This window comes from Athene cunicularia (genome assembly GCF_003259725.1).
Source record: "Athene cunicularia isolate RWA chromosome 12 unlocalized genomic scaffold, athCun1 chr12_part1, whole genome shotgun sequence".
In the NCBI taxonomy this organism is placed as follows: domain Eukaryota; kingdom Metazoa; phylum Chordata; class Aves; order Strigiformes; family Strigidae; genus Athene; species Athene cunicularia.
The window spans coordinates 22,027,922-22,054,942 of NW_020799116.1; the positions used below are offsets into that span (position 1 = coordinate 22,027,922).

General features: G+C 38.7%; 2 protein-coding genes across 2 annotated transcripts in view; one reads left to right on the forward strand and one right to left on the reverse strand.

Moving 5' to 3' along the window:
• The window catches only part of KIAA1257 (KIAA1257 ortholog), a 33,424-nt gene extending 28,952 nt beyond the window's left edge, over nucleotides 1-4,472 (forward strand). Inside the window, exon 16 of the mRNA XM_026857375.1 lies at nucleotides 3,581-4,472. Within this exon, the coding sequence (XP_026713176.1) occupies nucleotides 3,581-3,606 (26 nt within the window). The 3' untranslated portion in view covers nucleotides 3,607-4,472. The remainder of the gene's footprint in view (nucleotides 1-3,580) is intronic.
• ACAD9 (acyl-CoA dehydrogenase family member 9) lies at nucleotides 2,517-24,776 on the reverse strand. Its single transcript, XM_026857374.1, has 17 exons — nucleotides 24,662-24,776; nucleotides 22,263-22,364; nucleotides 18,986-19,092; nucleotides 17,510-17,610; nucleotides 15,656-15,734; nucleotides 14,484-14,658; nucleotides 13,791-13,864; nucleotides 12,619-12,694; nucleotides 11,861-11,931; nucleotides 11,381-11,500; nucleotides 10,420-10,548; nucleotides 7,991-8,070; nucleotides 7,279-7,405; nucleotides 5,369-5,446; nucleotides 4,480-4,608; nucleotides 3,335-3,407; nucleotides 2,517-2,862 (listed from the first exon to the last, which is right to left on the reverse strand). Exons 2-17 carry the CDS (start codon nucleotides 22,282-22,284, stop codon nucleotides 2,762-2,764), a joined length of 1,542 nt encoding a protein of 513 aa, XP_026713175.1. The 5' UTR covers nucleotides 22,285-22,364; nucleotides 24,662-24,776; the 3' UTR covers nucleotides 2,517-2,761.
• Nucleotides 24,777-27,021: the final 2,245 nt, after the last annotated feature.

The window sequence follows — 27,021 nt, forward strand, 5'->3', positions numbered from 1 at the left end:
CTTAAAATTGTTTTTTTTTTTTTTTTTTTTTTTTTAAATTGTAATCACACAGGCTCCCTGTCCCTGGTGTCTCTCGACCCCCATGCTTTCTTTGTTCAGCCTTCTGGGAGTGTAACCTGACCCACGGCATCAGGCACATCTACTGCAGAGCATATTCAGTCTCACAGCTCTTGTCTAGTGCAGCTATTTGATTCCTGGGACAATTTCTGCTAAATATTTCTACTCCTTTGTTAGGCAGAGAAACCCCCCGAGGGCCACATGACACCTCTGGGGGCACTTCCAAGCTAGAGCTTGATCTTTACTGACTAACTTGGCAGTTGTGAGTTTGGGTGGTTGTTTGTTATTTGCTTTTTTCACTTAACATTAGGAATCAGCTTGTGATTTGTACCTTAAAGGTTCTGAAGCACAAAGGCTGCACATAATTTTTTTTAATAAGAAAAATCTGATCTCAAATACAGGCTTTTAAGGCCATGTGACTGAGCACCATGTGCTTTAGCCTTGTACTGTTCCAACCTTGCAGTTTGCCTGTAGGGTAAACGCTCTGGGACTCATTCAATACTATATGAAGTGCAACAGTTCCTATTTTTCTTGTCCATGTTTTGGGGAATCTATGCATTTAAAAACCGACTCACCTTGGAGCTCAACGGCTCCCAAAACCTCCTGTATAGGCAGGCTTTCTTCGCCTCTTATTTTTCTGAAGCCTGGCTGGCTGAGCAGCAGGACACAGGCCGCTCTCTTGTCCCAGCCTGGGCAGCCCCCTGCCCCACTTCGGGCGCCCCCCTGGGAAGGAGGAAGAGCATCGCTGGTGGCTGGAGATGGAGCGAGAACGTTACCCCTGGCACAACCAGAAGCAAAAGAAGTTTGAAAAACTCCAAGGCACAGATTTCAAGTAAGCCAACCCAGCTGCCAGAAATAGCCAAAGTGGGCCAGCAGCAAGTGATGTGGCGCCTGCCAAAGGGTTACAGGGCACAGACATTGTAGCAAGAAATTACTCGGTTGATAGACTAAATCCTTATGGTGTATCCCAAAGAAACAAACCAATTCTACAGGACAACTTGGTATTCTTGGGAGGTCTCCCTCCCTTTCAAGTCAACTCCAGAATTAAGGAATTAGGTTGCTGCTGGTGATCACGGGCCCTGGGTGTCACTGTGGCTGCCCCCACGTTCAGAGGCTGAATCCAGGGGCTGGCAGGGACACCAGCACTTCAGCCAAGGAAGGCTGCAGCATGTCTAGTCTAAGCAGCATAAATCTGTGCTTCTGAAGAGCAGTTTTTACCTTTCCAGTTTAATTCAACTGCCAGAAATCTGAAGTTTCATGTGATTTGAACCTTCTATATTAAACTGTATCAAACAGCAAATTCTGCACCAACAGGAAACTTGTACTTACTGTCTCAGTTACATACAGAACAATGTAAAGTGGGTTAAATTGGCATTTTGTTCTTTATTGTGGGGGGATGAGTTCTGGCCTTTATTTTGCTGTTGTGCCATCACATATTCTAAGATACTGCTTTGCTTCGTTTAATTATTCAGCTCTTGCAGACACGTAACCTCTCAGAGTCCCACACTAGATACAAATCATGCTTACCAAGGTCAGGCTTCAGCCTTCTGGGTGTCACCTTGTGCAATGATGACCCTTTAGCTCCTGTGTTGAACCCACTGGTATTTTACCAGGCTGAAAAGGAGATCTGTCATTTCATAGCTGGCCTCCAGTTCCCAAAGGCAAGACAGAGCTGCAGTGCTGAGAAAACAGGGTGTTGGCAAACAGAACTGCACGATGGGGAGACCCCCCCAGAACGACACGCTCGAGTGAAGTTATTCTGGATAGAGGTAACTCAGCCAACAGAAGGCACTCAGTGAACAGCAGATAACTGGTAATGCACCCCAAATCATCACCTTCCTGATGAAATCTGGGCAGCAAATAATTCCCAAAGGCAAGTATGGGGACTTTGGGACAGATTTAACTGTCCCAAAATTGAAAATGTTGAAATGCATCATCGGATAAAACTGAACTTGCTGGGCAGTGAAGAGGTACCTAAATTATGTTTAGGGGTTAGCAAGAGGGTAGGGAAAAAAAATGGGTAAACTGTCATCAAGTCTGAGTAATGTTCATTAAAAAATCTATTGTGAGTTTTTTTTTAATCTGACAGCTTATATTTAAATAAACCTCCCTATTTATGGCTTTTAAAAACAAAATAAAGCAAAGGGGCCAGTGTAAGGCCAGAACAGAACACGGAGAAGCACAAAGCAAACCATTTAAATGGGAGCTCAGGGCAGCAGTGACACCCCTGCCCTTGGGTGCCTCCCACTCCCCCCGACAAGGCAGTGAGGACCGTGTGGGCGCGGCTGCCCGCACAAGGTGACCTCGCAGGCCCCTTCCCAACTGAAGTGCTCTGATGCTGCAAGTCTTTCAGGGCTTCTCCAAAGGGAGGGAAATAAGGAGGTGATTTAAGCTTAAAAGAGATTTAGAAATCTAAGACCCCATCCCCTCCCTGGGAAAACACATCTCACCGCCCAAAGCTCAATTGTCTTTAGCTCCAAGTGAAACAGACATATACATCTGATGAGATAACTTCAGATTTAAACAAAATGTCTTTATTTATCCTCTTTATATGAAGTTGTGTTTAGAAGTTTTACTTTACACAGTTATGGCTAATTACATTTGGTAAGCTCATGAACTGGTTATTTTTAAGGTGTCAAATACTTGAACTGCAGAAAATTAGTCACCATTTTACATTCATCAGGATTTGCTGTCAGGGCAGAGATCAGAATGTCCTGTCCAGGGGATGAGAACACATATACGCTCTCTTTTCCAGTATCTGCTTTGCAGCTTTTTTAATATGGTCATCCAGATTTTCATCTGCATCTGCGGAGAAACAGAAGGAAAGTTAACTACAGTAACATAAATAGCTTTTCTGAAGTTCTTTCAAAAAGGATTTTAGAATGCAAATGCAAGTATCTACACTGCAGTGGCAGGAAATAATTTAACATTATCTTCTAAAAAAGACTGATTACTGCAGACTGAGTTTCAGAGAGCAAATACCTAACTGGTCAGTACTTAACCCAATAGGTCAAACACCTAACTGCTATCTCCTATTTTCTTTACAGGAGTATTTGCTAGTGATAGATTTTATATTTCTCCCCACCGCTGGAAAAGAATAATCACTGCAGTTTAATAAATTAAATGAAGAGACTCTTTATTTTCCCCTTATACCAGGTTCTGTTCTGCATCCAAATTAAAGACAGAGCAAAACTATTCTTGGTCACATCAAACCCACCTACTTTTGTTCAGTCTGTGAAAGCCATGAGAGTATAAAAATTATTTTTATAGAACTTACATTTTTGTAACTGAGCCATGGCATAATTATTCTTGAAATATGCTTCTGTGCAGAAGATATTTGTAAGAAGCACCTGAGAAAACGGTAAAACTCAGTTGAGAACTATTGAATTAATTTTGTAAACAAAACAATGTAGTAAAAATATAGTCATTTAAACTTCTGAAAGTCTAGTTTTGTCTCTTGAGAATGGAGCCCTGCAAGCCAGTAATGTATGTTGCAAGCTTAATCATTATTTTTTCCCCACAGCTACCAAGTGTCAGATTTGGGGATGACCCCTTCACTCAAAATTGACCAGAAGACATTTTTGGTAATAAATCCAGATGGTTTACACACAGAAAGTATGACGTCTCAAGGCCAGGGAAGTCAAAGGTTAATCAGTCTGGATTTGTCTAACACTTAATTGTAGCAAATTTGCTTCTCCTGTAGCATAATTGTTACCATGAAACTTTAAATGAGCTACTATACAATCACCTGTGTGCCAAACTCCCACTTTACTGTCAATAAATTTGACAAAATATTCTTGTTAGACATTACTATTTATTAATGATTATATGGAAAAAGTTTGGGAAGAACTGCATGGTATTAGCAGGTTTAAGAGAACATGCAAATTTGTAATTCATTCATAAATGTGTATGTATTTGTTAACATAGTTTAAATACTTTAATAGCATGTGACTCATACGTTCAGAACACCTGAGAGGCAATTGCTGTGGTTACTGCACTTCTTGAACCAATCGGTTTAGAAACATTCTGGTGTGCTGTTGGTTTTACGGGAGAGTTTGCTGTGGTAAATTCTTAACAAATGTAGAGTGTGCTTTGGGGTGTAATGAAAGCTGCTTGTCATTGAGGCTTTGCGATGTCTGAGCCATTAGCATGCAACGCCCGTTGGTTTAGGGCACTCTTAGGACAGCCTCATGCTCCTCCACGTTTCAGAGCTGAGGGGAAAGTTGGCTCAGGGAGGCAAAAGCAGCGGGTTAGAGCCTTGTAAAACACAGACAGGCTGTAACATTGCAAGGAGAAGTCTGAGGCCTCTTTATTACAAAACACCTAGTGAGGCACAATGGTAATAAATACTGATGGTTAAGCCACATGATCCAGGGAGTGCAGGCATTAAACGGGTAGGACTGGTATTAAAGTACAGCTTACCTCATGGTCATGGTTTCTTAGGCCGATACTGATAGACCGGCTGGCTCTGGAAATAGTTGCTGTCATAGCATATATATTAATAACTATATCTGCCACTCTCTTCAGAACCAACTGCTCATCCACAATTGTCTAGAAGAGTAGAAATGATTATTAGCTTGTAGTTCATCAATTTAAAACTTTAACCAAACATTTTTTTCATACCTTGGCTTTAGGCTTATTTAGCATGAACAGGCAAGTTGTTACTCAGAACTTCTACCCTAGATCAGAAAATTCTGGATTAACTGCACTGTCTGCCTGCAGCCTACAGTAAAATTGCTGTGTCTTTAAACCACTCTGGTAAATGCCAAAATCACTGAAATTTAAGTACCAAATATATTAAGCCTGTTCAGAAGATGTATTAATTAAGGTGGAATGTGGCAGGGCCAAGTCTGATAAGCATTCTCAGAACATACCAGATTTAACTGTCCCAAAATTGAAAATCCAGGATTTTCTAAGCTCAAGTCTCCTATCTGATTTGCAGAATACAGACAAATAGCATAAATCCAAAAACTACAGGTACAGCTCTTCATTTGGGAACAGGGACGTGGTTCCAGTGACTGCTCACAGAAAAGCAGCCACAGGAGCAGGCAGGATTTGTGCTTACAGAAGTAGATGAAAACAACTACTTCACCAAGATTGATGGGTTTTTTGTGGTTTGGGTTTTTTTAAACATAAGTTGTCTATTATACTGAGTATAGAATTTCAGTGTGTTTTCTCATATTCAATGGAAATGTGTTGTGTAAAGGAAGTCCTGGCTCCTGCTACACACACAGCCCACTCTAGGTTCTAGTGAGGCCAATTTGGTTGAGGTTAAACTACTCAATAATGAAGCTAACAGAAAAAATGGTACCTTGCCAAACCTACTCAGCAGGCCTCTCACTGTAGTTCCAAAATAGTAAATGTTTTCTTCAAGTTTCTTGCCACTTTCCTATAAAATAAAACAGAAAATACAACAATTTGAGTAGTCTTCTAAGGGAAAACAAGCAGCATACTCTAGGGAAGCACCTATGGGAAATCTGAGCTACTCCTGGGCTGCCCAGCCAAAAAAACAAACTCTGGACTTGGGTGACACAACCTCCTACATGAAAAGCAGCTGCTCTGCCCGCACGGTCCTGGGCCCCTGTGGTCGGGCCGCAGGAGCCCACCATTTCTGGGGGGTTTTGCAGCCAAGACACAAATGACAATTTTCAACTACAGCACAAAACTAGGTTTCCTTTTCAGTGAGCCAGGACTGGAGTGTAGCAGAACACTGTTGAGAGGTCTGGAATCAGTTCTGCATGATCAAAACGAAGGAACAGCATACACTAAGTTAACAACTAACAGGCAATTCTATGGCAGAAAATAACAATGTAAGACCCAAGACACCCGCCCCACCACAAGAACAAACTTTCCCTCTCTAAAAAACTGGCAGTTCAATTTTCTGCTGAATGCAGTGTTTACTATCAACTTCTAGTCACTGACCAGAATTCCCTTTTAAGATGATCTTTCACTGCTTCACATCTTTTTCTTCCCAGTTAAAAAAGGAGAAAGTTTCCTAAAAGGAATGGAATTATATAATGTTGATTCTTTTCTGAGGGGAAAAATCACTGCAACCCTGGTATCCTAAAGCTTAACTAATACTAGATTTTTTTCTTGGCAAGCACTGTTTTAACATTTATCTAGTTTGCTGCTGAAAGCCAGGCAGGCACTATTCTTTCTCTGTAAGACATGCATTAAAATTTTCTAAATTTTACTTTGATAACTTTTCAGTAGTCTTTATGCTTATGCAAATAATAGTTTGAAACATTCTTATGCAACATTTAGTTCTGTACAGCAAACCTAATTCTAAGTGCTGCAGGTTATAAACCCCCTGAAAACTAAGATCATTGGGTACTACTGTGTGAATTCACCAGTAGTTTCAAATTCTGGTATTAAGTATAAAGAAAACTTCCAGTGTCATATTTGGCTTTTATTAATTCATGAATGCAACTAATTCATTATGCTGATTCTTGTCACAGGAATGCAAGTAAGTGTGTTTGAAACTACTCAGAGGAAATTTGAATCTAGCTTGTCAGCCAGGTTAGTAGTTAAAATGATCCACGCACATACTCTGGGGGCACTGCAAGGACGCAGCGTATTCCCCCGAAGGAGGTGCCACATGGTTAAGGTGCCTTATGTGAACAGAGCAGTATTAGCAACTGCTGGTGAATCCCCTTACCTGAGTGCCTGAAATATCTGACCTGGAAGACAGGTGTACTGACAGAACAGTAAGGTTTGTTACTTTTTCAAATCACTAAAAAAACATCATAGGAAAAACGTGTCTTTTTTCTATTGACAGAATGCTCGTGCTTGGTTGTAAAAATTATTTACTAAGTGATTAAGCTACTATGTATATATAGTTCACAGAAATTCTTACCTATAACTGTGTTACTATTAAACAGGAAAAAATACTGGGTTTTGTAACTGAGCTCATTATGAAGGGCTGCAACAGACCATTATAAAGACTGTGACGGCTCAATTTATAGAAATTACTAAAATAGATACAAACCTGGATTTGGTATAAATACAGACTGAGAGCACTCTTCATTTCATTTTACCTTGATATGTACCCATATAATAACTAAGTCCTTATCCCTGAAATGGTATAAACGTCTGCTTAAATTTGTAACTCACTTTTCCTAAGCACACACTTTATTCTGCATAAACAGGGTATCAAATCAAACAGGAAGGACCCGTGCCTGGATCTGATCAAAGAGCACTGTGTCCCCATCCCCCCCTTACCTGGAGGCTGGGATGCACCACTCCACCAACACCAACTAGCCCATAATCCACTTTTCTGCCCATCGTGTCCCGTAATTTGTTTAGAAACTCTCCCAGTGCCACTCCCACATTTCCTTTCTTGATTTCTCTAAAATGTTGGGTAAACAAGAGCTGTTAAAGGCCAATTCCTGGTTTGCAAGGGAAGTTTCAGGAGGTTCAGACAACCAGTTGAAATTGTAAATGCTTTACCAAAACACCTGCAGTTTATCTACAAATCATCAAGTCCTTTGACCCATTTTACTATGAAGTCTAGAGAACAATTCTACAGCCTTAGAAGTATATATACAACATGGTTCATATTAAGTTCTTCTCAAAAATACTGACAACAAATTCCAGAGACCAGTATCTGTACTCATTATGCACCATATAGTTGTCTTACCAATAAACTTTGTTATAAAACCTTAAGTGATAAAATTTTAACTACTAGTCTTGTAAGAAAGAATTTTACACAAGCTGGAATTATAAGATAAAATATAATAAGGCCAAGATTCCTACATTTATAAAATATCCAATTAAAAAGAAAAAAAGACTTCTATAACATTGAACTAGCTTTTAGACATACAATACATTGAAAAATACTGCAGGTTTTCCCCACAGTTTCCCCTCTTATCTATAGTTAAACAGTTATCAGATTCTTAGTTTAATAAAAACTTAGCAACAAATAAGAACATACTTAATTTTGTCAGTTAAGATTTTGCCTGCATGTTGCATGCCTGTCAAAGCAATATACATTCGCAGAATTTCATTTGTTCCCTGTAAAAAATATAAAGTGAAGTCAGTATCAAGTAGAAAGTGGTTTTAGTATTTTAAAAAATCTAGATATGCTATGCTAATATTATGTATACTATTTTTCCTAAAACTGCTTTTAGTATCTAAATAACCTCTGCCATGCTTTTCCTTGAAATGTTCTAAACTGCATTTGGACTCGTAAGATAAAATCCTTGAGAGCTCTGTGTAAGACAGAAGATGATCAACACTTGCAAGGAAAACACACGGCAGAAACCCCACTCCTGAAGTGGTAACAGAAGCTGGGCAGGTTGGGGACATGTGCCTGCAGAGGGTCAGGGACACTGCAAGCAAGCAACAAAGACTGAACACTCAGTTTTTAAAAATATGTGTAATTTTGAAGACAGGTTCTTTAGTTAACTATAAAGTTTACAATATTAATGAATGTTTTCCCAGCAAGTCCAAGAGCAAGGCAGGACTGTTTTGCCAGTCTTCCCTTTCTACTGTTCCAGTATTGAAAGATTACTCTTCATCCACAGAAGTTTGCTATCTTTTGCCTTATTTCAATTATAAATTCTGATTTCATTTAGCTGTGAAGAAGTTCAGCCTCTCATTACAAACACGTTTCACAATGAAAAAGAAACCAGACTAAATGCATTTTGAGTGAAAAATAAGTTCTGCATTGTTCCAGTAAAGGAACATTTAAATAGCTGTAAAACTGCCCAATATGCCTGTTTGGAAAACAAATGTAGACCAAGAAATTAAGTTGATACCGTACAATTTAATGTCTGGGAACCCATGATGTGATTGTTTAATACAGATGGCTGACAAACAAAGATTAAAACACAGAAGGCTGGTCCCAGAGGAAAAGCGCCCTGAGTATTAGATCGGTGTCAAAACTGTGTGACCCAGAGACAGACCATGGGACAAAGAGGCCACAGTTCAAAGGAGAAGTGTTTGCCTGTTATTAAGACTGAACAGGAAGTTTTGGAGGGGCACACACCCAGCACAGCTGCCCACTGCTGCTGGACAACAGAAACAGGTCCTGGACAAGTGCTCTGCCCTCAGCTACAGCAAACAGCATTTATCAGATCTGCCTGCAGGTCCCTTATAAACAGGCTGAGACAAACAACGTGGCACAGACAACCTCCTTGTTTTAGTGGAAAAGTAAATTTATAGAACACCTGGGATCAGTCAGAAAAATGAACTGGATTACAGACACTCCAGTGGTGTGGTACTTGTTTTTTCTGAAGAATATAACCTGTCCAATGTGAAAGGTGGTCTCTGCTTCAGCCAGTCTGGAAAGCACACCTTACATCTGCTTGTGGTTTTACTATTCAGAATGTCTGTCCGATTCATACACATCAAACCCCACAGGGTGTAGGAGGGTGACCTCGTATGTTGGCTGTTTTGCTCTTTAATCAGTTCTGGAATTGACTCTTCTTACTTAACACGGGATAAACACAGGTATATTTGCAAGAGCATCTACGTGACTGCGTTGCACTGAACTGCAGTTTGAAATTTCTTGCTTGCATTAATTTGCAGTTGAGATCTGCTGTCCTGACACCAGGAGGTCAATGTCATTTCTAAATCAAGAAAAATCAAGTCTGAAGTCTGACTCAGGTGTACAGAACACCGATAATCCAGCTTGGAAACAGAATAAATTTCACAGACAACATTTTTTTTTAATAAATGCATATCAATAAGTTAATTAAATGTCTAAATTAATCTTTTTGTGAGTTTCCTTACTTCACTTGTGAGACGCACAGAAGAGGAAAGGCTACTTGATGCTAGACATCAACAGAGCAGCTTGGCCACAAAATTACAATTATTTATTGAACAGAAACTGATGAGTTACTTTTGTCAACAGTTTTAGACTTTTATACTAATTTAGAATCCTTTAGTCTGTTCAAAACAACAACAAACCCAAGCCATGAACTGGGACTGTTTTTTCTCATGACAGTGTATTTAAAATAGCTGCCTATTTTGTTAAAAACATCCAGAAAGTTTCTAAATATTTAAGAAACTGTATATATGCTACCAATATATATATATACACTACAGTAATTGTATATATACATACCATGTATATGTAGTACTAGCTTGTTCTTTTCCAAGGCAAAGCTAGTGCCAGTTCCTACTGTAATTCACTTTGTGCTTAGTCTATAAAAGCCATCGTACCTTATTTTGTTATAGGAAAGTATGATTCATTGCTCCAAAGAAAACAAGATTAGTTCTTCAGACTTATTCTGTTACAGACTTTGCAACTAAACAAATGAAGGCCTGTTCAACTTAGTACTTGGGTTTCGGCTCAGGTTTACAGAATGTGAGAGTGTGAATTTCAGTTTACAGTTTAAAAAGTATGTAGATACTTGCCTCAAAAATCAGAAGTATCCTGCTGTCTCTGAGGTAGCGTTCATAGGGGTAGTCTTTCATATAGCCAAGGCCTCCAAGAATCTGCAGTGCTTCACTTACGCAAGCCCATGCACCTTCTGAACTGAACACCTGCCGTTGAACACTATTTTAATCACTGTGCTACTCAGGAAATACAGAATATATTGCTCCATTACTGTACCTACGTCACACTGCTGTACTATTTTGCAGTACTGTTACAGTAGTCCTGTCAAAAGCTTGCCTGAACTAGTATCCTTGTGGCTCAGACTGTATACTTTGGTCAAACTGAGATAGTTTCCTTGCAATCCACAAACATGTCTCTATAAGGAAATACTCCTGCGAGAGTAAGGGCAGCTGTAGCTGGATGGCTGGAGCCCTTCACATCTGCCCACATTCACTGAACCTGCATCCTTTTGAACTGCCCTCACTGTCAGGGACCATCAGCAGGGCTGAAGATCCATGAGGTCTCCTCAAGGCGCCAGCTGGCCAGCAGCACCCACCCTCTGCTGCAGCAATGCCTCAGTGACACCCCAGCAGAGAGGGACTGATGCTGTCTTAATATATATTCTCCAGTCAATTCTGAGTTAAAGCCAGGACAGAAGCACCACAGCCAGGCCTGCAGCTGGAAATACAGCTCATTGTCTTTTTACTCTTGCTACCACATGAGGCCTCATAAAAGCAGAGTTCAAGAGGACTGTGATATTCCAAACCAGTTGTATACAGCTTTTATTTCGTACAGTGACAAAAGCCTGAATCTGAGGTAATCAACAGTACATGGGATATACAGAAAACAGTAATGTCTATTTTTTTCATCTAGCTGAGGTTTTTGTATTGTGTCTAAATGTAATACCTCAGCAATCTGGAATGTAGACTGAAAAACAGGAGAGGTGTTAGCCTGCATTACCTTAAAGCCGTATGTAACTCTTTCAATAAAATTAATTACCTTGACCATGGCTGCCTCCACAGAGCAGTCTGGAAACCCTGGCCTGTCCATCATTCCTGCAGTGAGGTAAGCCATACTCTCCATTACATATGCTTTCACAGCCATAAAACAAAACTTCTCCTGTCAAATATTAATGCAAGGAATCATACAGTAATTCAGATGCAAAATCCCAGAGGCAAGCCTGAAACTTAAGAGCACAACTGCAGTTTTAATATGTTTAGCATATTATCAAATACTAATTAATAAAAAGTACTACTGCAAAACAATCATAACAAAATGTAAAACCCCCTATCTTTATTCATGACGTGTCATTCTAGACATTTAAAAATCAGTGTACAGAACCCTGCACTGAGTTTACACAGATTTAATACCTCTAGCAATTTCTTTAAACCAGTACAGCTAAAAGAACCCAAACAATCTACGTCCTTGCATTTAAGTCAATACAAAGCACAGAGATTTAGGGGGTTTATTTTTTATTACCTGAATCAATCCAAATTCGCTCAGTTTCTTATTGAATTGTTTCCTGGTACAAGCATACTCTGCTGTCATTTCTTTAAAAAACAAACAAACAAAAATCCATCTCAAAACAGCAGAACTGTAACTGTGACAGACCATTCCTGCTGATAATGTCTTTCTATGGACTGACTGTGACACTTCAACCTATACTTAGTAAACCCCTCGCTGCTTCAGCAGCAGTAGTTTGTGAAAAACACTCTCAAAATATGGTGTCGATCAAGTCTGGCAACAGTGTGCCAAAGGCTTTTAAACAAGAATCTGAGGTATGAACCTGTATTCTTAGAGAAGGCACATCTTAGTGCTAATTGATTATTTTAGAGGGTTTTCTGTTACTGTTTTGGATACCTACTGGTAGAAAGCATTTATAAACTTCGAGCCAGTTATTTAAGCAGGTAAAGATTATACCTTCTAAAAGCAACAGTATATAGGCTATTCTCTTAGTAATAATTTTACCTCAGAAAAATTCAACAGAAGCAGAAATTTTCCACTATATGAACTGAAAAAGCTTCTATGTTAGAACACTGTAGACAGGCTTTTAATAAAAATTTACAATAAGAATATTTCAGTGTTTTAAAGAAGTCAAAGCACATTATGACTAACAACACTGTGATGTTGTTATGATCAAGACTCTTGTAATTATCCTGAATTAACTGCATGATATGCCTTAAGCAGATTACTTTTTTGCATAGCATCCAGCAATGCAGAACACCTAATTCACCCACCTATCAATTTTTTTATCATTCCAGCAGATGCACTGCCCATGCTAAATCTTCCACTGTTTAGGATATTCATGGCAACCTGTAAAGAAGATGAAGAGTTTTTAGGCAATGTCATGGCCACAAAACTTCTCCTTAGGCCACAACTGTCAGTGCTACATTGCTTCATGTTTTAGTGCTTTCCTGGATTTCATTTGTCACTGGAATACATGTCCTGTCCTGTGACACCTGCCCTCATACTGGTCAGCACAGTGTTCAGCATCCCAGCAATAATGCTGCAAAACTAAGCTTTTAGGGTGACTTACTACATCTAATTTTGTATTTGAAATAGTTTTCAGATACTGATGATCCAGTGACCTGGAAGTGATCTTCTATTCAAACTACATTTAGGTAAAATGTAGATTAAAATGTATTTATCTGCAACTAGACAAACAACATTCGAACTAGACAGCACTGCTCAAGTTTATCATATGAAGAAGAAAACCAGAATATTGTTAATTTGTGTACACAACAGTCAAATATAAAAATCTTCCCTGCAGCTGACCTGAGATGGATGATTCCCTGCCCCAGATACCTTTCAGCAACATACAAGAAATCAATAATGTACAAAACCAGATTTTGAAAATCTAGTATTACTGTTTCTTAACAAGAGAAACAAGAGCAACCCAGTTCAAAGACTGTTAAAAAACTTAACTCCTCCCAGTATTGTCTTGTGCAATAATGTAACCCCAGAAAAATCATCTGACAACCATGGGACCTTGAATGAGATCTGGACTTTACTCAAACCATTTCTTGTTATTTCTTTTTCTCCCTTTCAACATCGTCTACAATTCTGGCTGTAGAAAAGAGCAAAAGATATTTCCCTTATTCAGTTCAGAATTTTTGCCGGAAAATTTCTGAAGAGAACAGTACACTATGAAAAACAATGAAAAGCCAAACAAAGAGCAGAAACCAGCTCTCTAACTGTGTTGAGAAGAAATACATATAGATCTGAGATTATGCCACACTTGTGCACTGTGCCAGTGAAACCAATTAACACAAAGCACATAAGGTAAAGGGAGAAGTCTGTCCTCCAGTATTCTTCAGCTGGCAATGTTCATACTACCAACAAGGAAACTTCAGTACAGGAGAAAAAAAAAAAAAAAAAAAAAAAAAAATAGTTATTCTCCACTGCTTACCTTAAATCCCCCTCCTACTTCTCCAATTACATTCTCTATAGGCACTTTTGTGTTTTCAAAATGCACTTCACAGGCTGAAACACAGAGTTGATAGCTACTGAAGTATTATGTAGAAGTATTTAAAAGACATTCAGGAAAATAATTTACTTTTTTTGTAACAGGAAGTAAAGTTTTCCTAATGCACTGTTTATGACAGAATTACATGTGCTTTGCCAAAAAAGTTAGAATTTGGGAAAAGACTGTAGCTGACATCAATTACTCATGTAAAATATTCAAAATATAATTAATGTGCATTCTGTAAACAAAGAACTCTAGTTTTGTATTTATTTTAAAGAACAGATACAGCAGTCAAGTTCAAATGATAGATGGTAAAAAACTATTATCAGCTTCAGAAAAGCCTACGAGAACTTATTTTTAGATTAAACCTAACTGGTTACTGAATCTTCTGAGTAACTTCTTTCACTGCATAGTTAGGGAATCTTCATATGTGCAGAAAAGAATTATGCAATATGGATTTCTTGTTTCAGACCCTGCATTAGGAAGGACTCATACAAAAAGCTAGGTAAAGAAACATGAAACTTACACTGTTATATGCAATAGATATTGATTTGCCTCTGAATTCAGCTGATCTAAACAAATTAAACCATTAAAATATGAAAAAAATTTCTGTTAACCATTTTAAGTGATTCTTACTATTGGATCCTCGAATGCCTAACTTATCCTCAGGTTTCCCATGGGTGACTCCACCAAAATCCCGCTCTACAATGAAAGCAGTGATTTTGTCTTTTAGTTGTCCATCTTTATCAACAACCTCTGTCCTAGCAAATACTGTGAAAATACTGGCAAGGCCACCGTTTGATATCCAAACCTGTTTGGAGAGAGGAAAGATGTGTAAGAAATGTGGTTGTTCTGATTTTATGAGCACTGTTCCTAAGTGTTTCATAGTAGACTAGCAAAGAACAGATGGGTGAAAAACTTCTGTTTCTTCCCTCAAATGCTAATGAGTGTTCTGCTACTAGTTTTGTCTCTTGTGAACACATTTCCAGGGGAAGTTGACCACAGAATGGTAAGTTAGAAAAACTATAAACATAGGTTGTTATACAGATTTGAATTAAATTAAAATGCATGGTGCATTTTCACAAAAGCTTATATATCCTGCTACTTATGGCACGTGAGGTATGTAAGGGTAATACAGACTGTAGAAGCACTCTGTCCAAAATAATTTAAACTCTGATGAGAAATTCTCTGAGTAAGGCCACATACACCTAACTTCTACCACAGGAAGGGTCTCCTTACATCACAGACGTATCAACAAATGCAGATCAAGTCTGCAATGTATCACACATATTGTTGAATCCAGCAAATCTCTACATTTTTTCAAGATTGTATTTTGCCTTTGTTTCTTTTAGCAAAAATATTCCAAGCAGCCCTATTTCCAATTCAATGTCAAGTTTTCTTTCAAGAATACAAAATCTGGCATGAAGAATGAAGACAGGGCAAAAAATGGTTTCAGTTTTTTTTTTGCCTATGGCTGTCACAGAGGGGACTAACTAACTAACCCTCCTTGATGCTGAACACCATGAGCTGGCGATACAGAGAATGAACTTAAGAGTGAGTTTTCATATCTTTCTTACCAAGAATTTAGTGAAGGTTGTTCCCTGAACTGTGTGCTTTTCTAGTCTCTTTGGCCCTAAAACATGGGTTGTCTTTTTGACACAGTCATTCTTCACTAGCTTGGAAACCTCAACATTCTGATGCAACTGCCAAGCTAGGCTTTTACTTGGCAAAACCGACTGATTGCAATGCTGCGAAAGACAAAGATGCTTTCTGTAAACTTGTAAGATTTCCAGACTGTGAGTGGATACCTTGGAGCCATTTAATAAGAAGTATTTCCCATCTTCACTGAGGGTTGCTCTTGTCTGGATGGACGCAGCATCGCTTCCACTAAAAGCCAAACAAATTATCAACGTTTAAAGAAATAAACATGCTACATCTTGTCCTTCCCCCCATCCTTTAAAAAGAAACGTTTACAGTTGTATTAAATAGCAGTATATACATTTTAGTTTTTAACTAATGAGGAAACAGCTCTAAAGAAATCTACTTCTATTTAAGTTACCTGAGGGGGCATTTCTTCTGATTAACATGTGTATTATCAGTCTTATGATCTGACCAGAATGTTCAGAATGCCACATAAGCCATTTTTTTCAGCTACACATTGAGCTATGTGAACATACAATGAAACTGTCATCCTAAAACACAATCAAGTTTAAAATGTCCAAGTTGTTCATCAAAAATTCACACCCTGGTTTTATATCCTAAAACAGAGATGACAAACAGCCATGTGACAGTCTCTATCAATGAGCACTTGGGCACATCAAATACTTTCTACAGAAGCAAAATCAGCAGGTGAACTACAACTAAGCAATCAAAAGTTTCCGTTCTGTGTTTAAAAGTTCACGCCCTCTCTTGAATCACCACCTTATTCCATAATGTAACAAGCAGCACATAATCTTCCCCTTGAAAGAAGTTTCCTCTTCCACAAATTAAAATGCCACAACAACTCACTTCAGGCTTTCAGCAGAAGACAGTTGTTAAGTTCCTGAACAATCAAATCTCAGCTGGTATTTTAACGGGGTTAAATTTCTAAAATTCAGTTCTAAGAATGATTGCGCCTGTGCACTAGAACTAAGGTCTCTGAGAAGACTAAAGTTAAAGTTACTAAGACCAGCAATCTTTTTAAATAATACTGGGCTAAATAAAGACATTAGAAGAATTTCAGAACACAGCCCTTGTTTTTTTCCCATGTGTTCCTTCTAAGTCCCTTCCATGGACCACGGTTAAAATACCTGTGCTACTTTAAATTTTACCTGCAAGTGGGACAGCTTTCAGAGGGTTAAAACCCAGCTTAGGGCTCCTGAATAAAACCCATCAATGATGGCTGGGAGGTATCTACATCACAGCAACACAAAAATTAGCAAGTAAATCAAATGCTCGCTGCAAGTCATTCTGGCAGACAGAAGTCAGAAAACACAGTTTCAAACTACAGTTTAATATGGACAAGCAAGATTCAACTTCAAACATTCTATTGGCCTCAGTCCTTCAATCACATAGTAAACCATCTGCCTAGATGTTTTAAAGAAAACTGTACCTCTTCTGCATTAACAGAATTTGCAGCATTTGCAACAGTCAATGAATAAATGCAATAAATACAAGTTTATCTTTGAAATGATGTTGCTGCTATGAAGACACCTCTTCTAAACTCTAAAGAAAGACCAAAATTTATTCCCATTATTTTTGGTAGCTCCTTCAATACAGGTTTTTATAATTTTGAAAAAGAACTGAAAGCATCCTAAACAGTCACAGCACATTATTTCTAACATAGCACAAAGTATCCTTTCAATTCACATTCAGTAATGCCAGAAATTAAGTGGATGAATTCCTGGGATAGTAACAGTAACAGTCAGTGATTTCATGGTAACTAACATAAGCAGCACATTAGGGAAAGATGAATTACATGATTTGAAGTGTAACTTTTTTTAAAAAACCCACAAAATACCTGACCTATATAGTGAAACCATAGGCACCAAATAATAAAGATTTAATATATTAACCAAGCAATCACTGTAATGAAGACAAAAATATCAAAAAAATCATTTTGGTCTTCTGAAGCTTTGGTGTTTGGTGCTTTCTGAAGCTTTTACGATTACAGACATAAGTACCTTCCGGGCTCAGTGAGACAAAAGGCTGCAATGTGCTCCCCAGATGCCAGTCTTGGCAGGTACTTTGATTTCTGTTCATCAGTGCCAGCAATGAGGATTCCCTAAATAAAGAATTAATAGAAAACTTTTCAGCATCAACTTGTGTAAAAAGAAATAAAGCTGACAAGCTTTGTCAAGTTCAGGAAGCTTAATAAGCAAATTTTATGGCATAAGAAGAGACAGTTCAATAAACAATGGACATTACTATTTATAAGACATTAAAATATGTTAAAGTTAACATCACAGTTGTTCAAATGCCCATAGAAAACGGTTTACTGTTAAGACTGCCTTCTAGGGTAGGTTTCAGTGTATTTATGCTGTTGCTCTGAAAGGCACTGAGATAGTCCTTCCTCTATAATTTGTCATACCTTCATTACTATCACTAGAATTTTATTTCAATAACCTCAAAAGCAGCAATTTTCAAAGCTTCTAATCAGAGAGCAGAACACATGATTTACTTAGGCTTCATATTATTTCATTACATAGGCATTCAACAACTTTTAGTGAGAGCGCACATAATTACCTCTGTTGTATTTATTTTTTGTACAGCAGGTTTCTTACGAAGGACAAACAAAATACAAAAATACATGATAAAGCTAAATAATCAATGGTTAAATAGCTAACATACAGTTGATCAACAAAATTAGGATTAACCCCGACTGGCCCAAATGGGCCACAGCAGGAGGAACATTAGCTGTGTCTTACACTACTCGTCAGATCACTTCAAAAATCAGCTCCGCTCCCCAGCCCTGGGCTACAGATGGTAAGTAAGGTGAGGAAAATACATATTTTTAATTAACATTGTCTGCTCAATTCCATGAAGAATTTTTTCTTATTACAATGAATTTACTGCTATTTCAAGCTTCAGACTACTACTATCCATCCACCACTAAGATAGATACCTAAGGCTGTATTATACAGGAAACAAGTTCAAAATTCATATGCTTGCTCATTGGTCTTGGGTTAAGTTTTATTCTCTAAGCTCCCCCAATATGCAGCCTCATTCAGCTAGAAAAAGTTGCACCCTTCTGAATCTGAATTATCTTCATGGCTGTCCCACCTCCCCATAATTTTAGCCCCCCCTGGTATTCTATTTCTTTCAATATTTATTCTAGATACTTTTATCAAGTTCGCTCAATTTAAAAAACTTGGGATCATTTAAGTATTTTTTCTAAGAATTATTATCTCAATGTTCCCTGGACTAATAATTTTCTTGTGTATTTCATAGTCAGTCTTTACGCTGCATGACACTCTTACCCTGCGCTGCTGGCAGAGGCTGCTGGGAACACTAACAACCCACCTGACGTCAGCCTGTTCCACCTGGTTTATGCTTCACTGGTAATTCTTAGTTGCTACACCCACACTCCACATTTAAACAAACTTCACCTCACCTTTTCTATGCGAGTTGTGTAGAACTACCAGACAGAAGAGCATTACCTTAAGGCCAATGGCTTGATGAGCTGCCAGAGTGACTGCGATAGATCCGTCTAAAGAGGTGATTTCTCCCAGACGTGCATACATGGTGTTTGATAGACCAAGACCACCTGCAACAAACACTATGTTTTATTCTAAGTAGAGATACCTTACAATATCACTTGCCCCCATCCCTTTCAAGTACAGAAACGTCAAGAATATAACACTGTTAACTGGGGAGCGTCTCAGAATAGACTGGATATAGTATGTCCACAAACAAGCACCACATTGCTGCAGTTGTGCCAGAAGAATGCACTGTGAAAACAGGAACTTTTTTAATAAGCATGAGTTGTGCTGCATTTAGTTCTATTCAGAAAACAGACGTGTGTGTGTTCAAGCACATGTGCACACGTTGCAAATACAGCGTAACCCATGTGAATCCACTGTGAAAATGGTAAAAGATTCAGTATAAAGTCTACTCCAGTCTGAATTTCTCTGCTTGTGGGATAAAATGAATTTTTTTGGTGACCTTTCCATGGCACCTTACAAAGCCAGGCAGTTAACCCATATGCAGCTTTTCGGGTGACCAGCTGCAGAGCTGGCAGCAGAGGGAGCAGTGCTGGAGCAGTCTCAGGATGGGGCAGGGCCGGTACCACAGCCCGCCCCCCCCAACCAGTCGGCCGGTACCTGCCCCCCGCCCCGCCAACCGGCCTGAAAATGAGCTAGAACAAAACTGACACTAAATAGTTGCCAAGCAGACTTACAAGCTGGTACTAAAGAAGGATAAAATACAACACTTCAAAAATGTCTTTCATCAAAAAATGTCAATACATCAAGAAACAAACTTGACAGCAGCACATTTTTGGAGGAATGTTGTCCTGTGCTGCTGCAAATGCAGAGACTTTTTGTAAAGGAGTTTGAAAAGAAGTAGGATAAATCAAAGCTGTGTCTGTATGAGCTTAATGTTCAAGAATTTTATGTCATCAGGACTAGAAGTCCTGTTCCCCATAATTTAAGAGTACTTTATACACTACTGCTGAATAAACAACTTCATCTAATCAAGATAATCTTTTGTCCAAGTTAATAATTTTAACTTGGGACTGGGGTGTAAATCAGGATAATGAACATCTTGTTTCAGCAGATTACTGCAACTACTCCAACTGCTTTATGTAATCTGAATAAATGCAAGACCAAGTCTCCCCAATACCATTCATCACATCACTGTCTCTTCAACTCTTCTCTTTCAGAGCATGCTTACATGAACTAAAATTCCCACTCCTCCTTTCTGTGCACTCTGGCTTCCACTTTCTAAGCAGTGCTGGGCTCAGGATTCAGCTCAGACTACTGATGTTGTGCACAGTAATTCCAGTGACGCCCATGTTACAGAGCTGTTATTCCATGATTTACATGAACTTAATTTTTCCCATTAATGTTCTGCATTTTAATGCTTTTGGCAAATATGTCACAATTACAAATTATTATGAAAAATACTATGCAATGCACGGAGCACTGAATATGTGTGACTGAAGGGTTTTAAAATACGACAAGCACCACCAACAAAAATACAGCAAGTTTAAACTACGGAAAATGGGAAGTAACTTCGTTAGAAGCGTATTATTTATGGTACAGAAAAAAACAGCTTGCTTATAGCAAGGTGATTGCTTTCTGTCTTCTGGTTTGTATCCAGAATATGTGTTTACAAGACAACAGGACTGTGATTTTCTACAAGTATGCTGAATGGACTGCAGCCTTTTACAAACTAGAAGCTGAGAGAATATTATTTCACAAGCTTCAAAAAAATACAAGACCAAAAAAACAGTAACATTTTATTAAAGTATGATTTTGAAGTCAAATACATTGCCTTTGAGACTCTTCAAAAAAACCTGACAGAGTGGAAAACTTATTTCTAGTTAATCAATAGTAAGTTATACTTCCAACATCATGATGCTTCCTAGCACTCTGCTTTGGGTTCTGTCCTTCATTCTCTGCTTCTGACACCTCCTTTCAGTGGACATGAACCTCCCGACTGCTTCCAATATATTTCTTAACTCCTACATACCTCTTTCTCCCCACCTAGGTTCAGGTGCTCTGTCCAGATCTTTCACCTCCCAAGACACTATCCTGAAGAGAAAAACTTGAGAGAGCTTGCAAACCTCTTTTCTATCTTACTCTCACATCGCCCTGCCTAGTTCTGAATACCCATGAAAAACATTTAATACCATTTCTAATGTGTTTCAAAAGCATTAACAATTAATTAATCAGCAGAGATCACATCATGTTACAGTACATGCAAGTTTTCCAACATACTTTAACGAATATGTATATAAACACTTATTTAAAGAATTGAAATCAGTGCAGTACAGCAACACTACCTATGTTGTCTAATACAATAAACAAAAAAGGTGTCACAAAAAATGCTACAAAAAATAGGGTATTAATTTAACACCAAATAAATAATGAATTATGTCTCTAGCTTTATACAGTATTATTGTAATCACTGTAGCTTATCTCCCCCCCACTGAAACTGTCTTCTGCAGATGGTCAAACACAGTTTTGTCTTCCCCGAGTTGTTGTCTTTAAAGTCTCCTTCTTTTATAATAAAAACCACAATGTATTGATCTCATTTCTTTATAAATTTAATGTAAAATAGTAGTTTCAATCCCAATTTTTATTTTATGGATAAGATCAACATTTTCTTGCAAATTCCTTTGCAAGTTTAAAGATTAATCCACTGAGAAACTAATGTCTCTGATTTCAATTGGCGCTATAATGTTCTTTAAGACATAAACTTTTTGTTCGGTATTGCGTAAGAAAGCTTTTATACAAAAGTTGTACTTTTAATAAACAGACATTATACTTCTACACGGTCAAACACATTCCTATGTGCCAAGGACAGGTGACAGCTTTGATAGTTCAGTTCCAGGAGACACTGCAATCTGGACCCAGTATAAATTTAGGAACCATCAGCAAGAACTGCAAGTCCCGCAGAATGTCAAGCTACTCTAGTGCGTCCAAGAAAAGAACAAAAAGGAAAATGCTATGTCAAGAAGAATTTACACCATCTAAAATTAGTTATCTATGTCGGGCACCCAAGTCAGGAGTATGCACAGCTTCCTGCATAGCCAACAGATATTAGTGGTGCCTGTATCTCTTTATTAACTAGGGAGGACGCCTCAACTCCTAATCCAGACATCTAAGTCAAATGACTACATGTGGTAAAGCACACAGACGCTTTACAAGACCCCAAAATGCATAACTCAATATAGACCACTGGGTTATTCTTTTGTGATCGTTTACTCACCATATTCCTCTGGAATCTGCATGCCAAAGAGACCCAAGTCCTTCAGTCCTTTTAAAGTTTCAGGTGGGATTTTTGCATCTTGATCAATCTTCTTGGAGTCCACTACAAATACAGAAGGTTTTAAATTTAAAACTGTGTTTCTTAGTGCAGAAAAAAAATCTCTGAGGCTGCAGTGTTTTCAAATCAGAGCCAAGGTCACCTTGTGCTATGCATTCACAGCAGTATGATCCCCAACCTAACTACCACTCTGGGAGCCCAGACCTGAAGAACTGAAATAACTTACAGAAGAAGGGGCCGCTGGAGCATCACATCCCACCCTGCTGTAATTTCCCTCTAGTCTTTTGAAGCATCTTTAGAAAAGACATAGTGCTTGTTCCACCAGATACAGACCAACATTTTACCCCTAACTTCACAAGAATTATTCTTTCTCACTTCAGTCTGATCTTACTGACTGTCCTGTTTGCCTTCCTCCCCTTGTGACTGGGAAAGTCTCAAACCCCCAGTGTCAAACCCAGAAGTGGTTTCTGTAAGGCTAATAATAGAGTGGGTTGGCTGGGGGCTGTTTGGCACAGCCTGCCACCCCAGCCCTGCCTCCTCCCTGCAATGTGAAAAACGATCATTTTTAGACTTTTGATGACAATCACACAGATAAGTCCTAAACACTGCAGCGGGAAGTCCCAATTCTGTTTCTGGAGAACAATGCTTCACTGAACTGGCAGGTCCCAAGACTACTGACTATGGCTGTAGAGTCACAACATACACAGGAAAAGGACTTGGAAGTGGGAAAATTCTGTTTTTTATTTAATTTTCTCAAACATTTCTATGTGTACAGGTTGTGCATGTTAGCAGATTCCATGACTGAAATAAGCAAAGTATTTACAGGATTTTCTATCTGAACTATGTCATGATTGGAAAAAAACCCCAAACCTAAATGAGTTAATTATAAAAATCTTGTTCTTACAAGTTATTCAAATTCTTGTGGGATTAAAAGAGCTGGTCTGTACTGTGACAGGGAAAATAAACAAGAACTGTATTAAGCAGCTCAGGAAGGCTGTAAGCTGCAGCAAAAGGAACACATGCTATCTTTCCATGGAAGTAACTGCAAAAGCAACGGAGCTTTCCCACCGAAACCTCACATTCACCCCAGTCAAATGACACTAACTTCTGTATGACATACAACCTAAACATTCAAATGCTCTTCTAAGAGAAGTTACTCAGAAATAAAACTCACTTAAAAAAAGACTTTTTGTTCCTATGCTAATTTTTTAGCTAGAGTATCAGATACCTGTTCGTGGTATGCCATCAGCTGTTCCAGGGAAAGAAAGGGGTTTTTTTTAACTCTTTCTCCATTATGCCCACACAGACCTACCCGTGGTGTCTAGACACTGTCAAGCTTCACAATGACTCTGATGAGTTTCCTTATTCTGTGCCAATCATTCCAAGTTTCTAACTATTTAAGGCTGCTCTCCTAACCTATTTTTACCACACCTGTAAGTTACCCTGAATAATTAAACAGAAACAGTTGTGAATTCAAACAAAGACAAGGAATTTCCACCTTTAGTTAAAACTCTGTAATTTGACATTTTTATTCCTCCCTTAAATATCAGGTTTTTTACTCAATAAATTATGTTCCCCAACAGAGCAAAGCATTGAAATATGTAATCTGCGTAAATTCTTAATTTACTGTCAGTGAGCAACATTACAATTTTATTGTTAAAATTATCTGGTTCTCATAAACTGTCATCTGTGACAATCACAGGCTTCTTCAAACTCCTGCAGTGTTTGGCAATCTAGACCAATTTCCTTTGTCAGCAGGAAATCTGAGATGATATTGTTTAACTGTCTCAGAAACTGCTGTCTGTAAAAAAAAAAATTTGTACAATTGTTCTAGAATTGGTTTATCTGTTGCACCAATAACAGAAGAAACACCTTGCAAACCTACCTGGAATGCATATGGCTAATACAACTTTTCCCAAATAGAATCACTACTCTAATGCTGAAAAAAGATAAATGCTTTGTTTTATTAATATCTCTGCTGAATTTTGCTAAAACTAGTTTTAGTACAATAGGACAGTTAAAAAGTTTCAGAAAAAAATCACAATATGAGAAATGGTAAATAGCATTACACTGCTGAGCTAAAACCAATTTTGAATCCTATCTCTATCCCAGAATTCCTTTACTTCCTGTCTTTTTCTATTTATTTTTTTGGTTTGAAAAAATTTATACTCTTCAGCATCCAAATACTCCATATAAAAAAGCCAATGAACATGCCTATAGAACTAGCAACAAACGCATAAAATAACTTAAATATTTTAAGTATAATAATCTTATTCAACTGCTACAGTTAAATCATTTTGTAATCAATAAATCACTTGCATTAATAAGAAACATAACTATACCTTCTTCATTGAAGAATTTTTCTACAGGTCCTACAAACTGGTTGATCTCCTCTAGTTCTTCATTGCTAATTTCTGGATAAGGGAAAACTTCTTCCTAAAGTAAGAGGCAATTTAAAATGTTTTTTTTACGAAGCATGAATGATGCAATTGAAATAAAAATTCAATATATGCCTTTCAAATCCTAGACTCTAAAAAACTGTGAAAATTAAGAATTGTGGAAAACGTTTAGAAACAGCCTTATCTGATGAAATCCACAGGACTCAACCTTACTATATACCAAAACCAATCAGAAGGTATTACCTGAAAAACAGAAACATTAGGGAGAAATCAAGAGATTTTAGAAAAGTCCTTTATTGAGCCGTCAATGTAATCCCATTTTGTGAAAAAAAAAAAAGTAGTTAATTTTAATTTGTATTAAAATCAATTTACCATTACAGTGTTTTCAAAGCTCAGCCCACAAGTGCTGCCCCTTGGAAACACACAACACATTCCACCTGTTTAATGTCACGAGTACAAAGGTTAGTGAGCTCCATACCATGCCTTATCATCACCCTGGTATTTCAGTCATAAACTGGAAGTAGTATGACCTGACAGGTTTGAATAAATAAAATATCCAAGCAACTAACACAAGAAGTGGAAGACTACATGAGAAGCATGCTTCTAATTCTGATCATCTTTCCCCTGCCCAAACAAAACTGTTCATGGTAGTCTGAAGAGTCATGTCAGCTCAAAAAATTTAGGATCTAGTAAATGCTGTAGTTTTTTCAGAAAACTGTTGGATTGAAATTTGAGAGCTAAAAAAAAAAAGGCATATATGAACAGGGATTAATGGGATGGTATCTGGCTGCTGTCATAACACTTTACTGGATGAGGTGTTCTTTCTTGTTCAACTCAATTCAGTGGATTTGAGTTATTCCTTCTTTCAATTTATTTAACCCTGCTATCTCTGATAAATGCATACTCCAAACCTTAGATTAACAAGTACTGTTTTAATAGTGTTATACCTCAAATGAATAACTTCTATGTCAAGTGGCATCTCAAGACATAACAAGAACTTCAATCTTTCCTATTAAAAATTGTAAGCAAAAGTTTACACAAAGCCTTGTTCTCTGAAGTAAACAGAGGATAAACTGACATAAGTTTTGTGGAATGCAGTCAGTCAATGCCCAGAGCCCAGCATAAACAGACACTGTTTTTCTGTAGGGAACTTGTTAGGCTTGCAAGAACAGGCAACTGCAGTTTAAAGCAGCTCTTCAGATGCTGGTTGCTCTTGAGCATTTTGAATTACATCATACCTTTTGCGTGCACAGGGCAAACAGGTCAATGTCTCATTTTCTCCATTCTGCTTGAAGGTAGGAAGGCTTTACAAGGGGTCTGGACAGGCTGATTGAGTGGCCAAGGCCAGTTGTGTGAAGTTCAGTGAGGCTCAGTACTGGGTCCTGCACTTGGATTACCACAAACCCCTGAAAACACTACAGGCTTGGGGAAGAGTGGCTGGAAAGCTGCCCGGCAGGAAAGGACCTGGGAGTGTTGGTCAACAGCTGGCTGAAGATGAGCCAGGGGTGTGCCCAGGTGGCCAAGAAGGCCAGCGGCATCCTGGCCTGTATAAGGAACAGTGTGGCCAGCAGGGACAGGGAAGGGATCGTCCCCCTGTACTTAACACTGGTGAGGCTGCACCTCAAATACTGTGTCCAACTACAAGGCAGACATTGAGGTGCTGGAGTGTGTCCAGAGAAGGACAACGAAGCTCGTGCAGGATCTGGAGCACAAGTGTTATGAGAAGTGGCTGAGGGAACGGGGTGGGGGGGTGTTAATCTGGAGGAGGCTGAGGAGAGGCCTTACTGCTGTCTGCAACTGCCTGAAAGGAGGTTGTAGCGAGGTGGGGGTTGGTCTCTTCTCCAAGGTAACAAGCGACAGGGCAAGAGGAAATGGCCTCAAGCTGTGCCATGGGAGGTTGAGATGGGATATTATGAAAAAAACTTAACTGAAAGGGTTGTCAAGCACTGGAACAGGCTGCCCAGGGAAGTGGTAAAGTCACCGTCCCTGAAAGCATTTAAAACAGGTGTAGATGAGGCGCTTAGGGATGCGGTCTAGTGGTGGACTTGGCAGTGCGAGGTTAATGTTTGGGCTTCATGGGTTTAAAAGTGTTTTCTAACCTCAAAGCTTCTATGATTTGCACAGGCAGTAACGGGCAGCAGATGCGAGGCCAAAGTACAGCTCAGCACTCCGCTGCTGGCAAGCAACCGGGGACAGGTCTCCCCTCCGCAGCGTTCCCGCAGGCGGTAACGGGTTCTCTCCCCCACCCGCGCTTCCCAGCCAACCAAGGCGCCGCTGCCCGGTACCAACCGGCCGACGGCCCC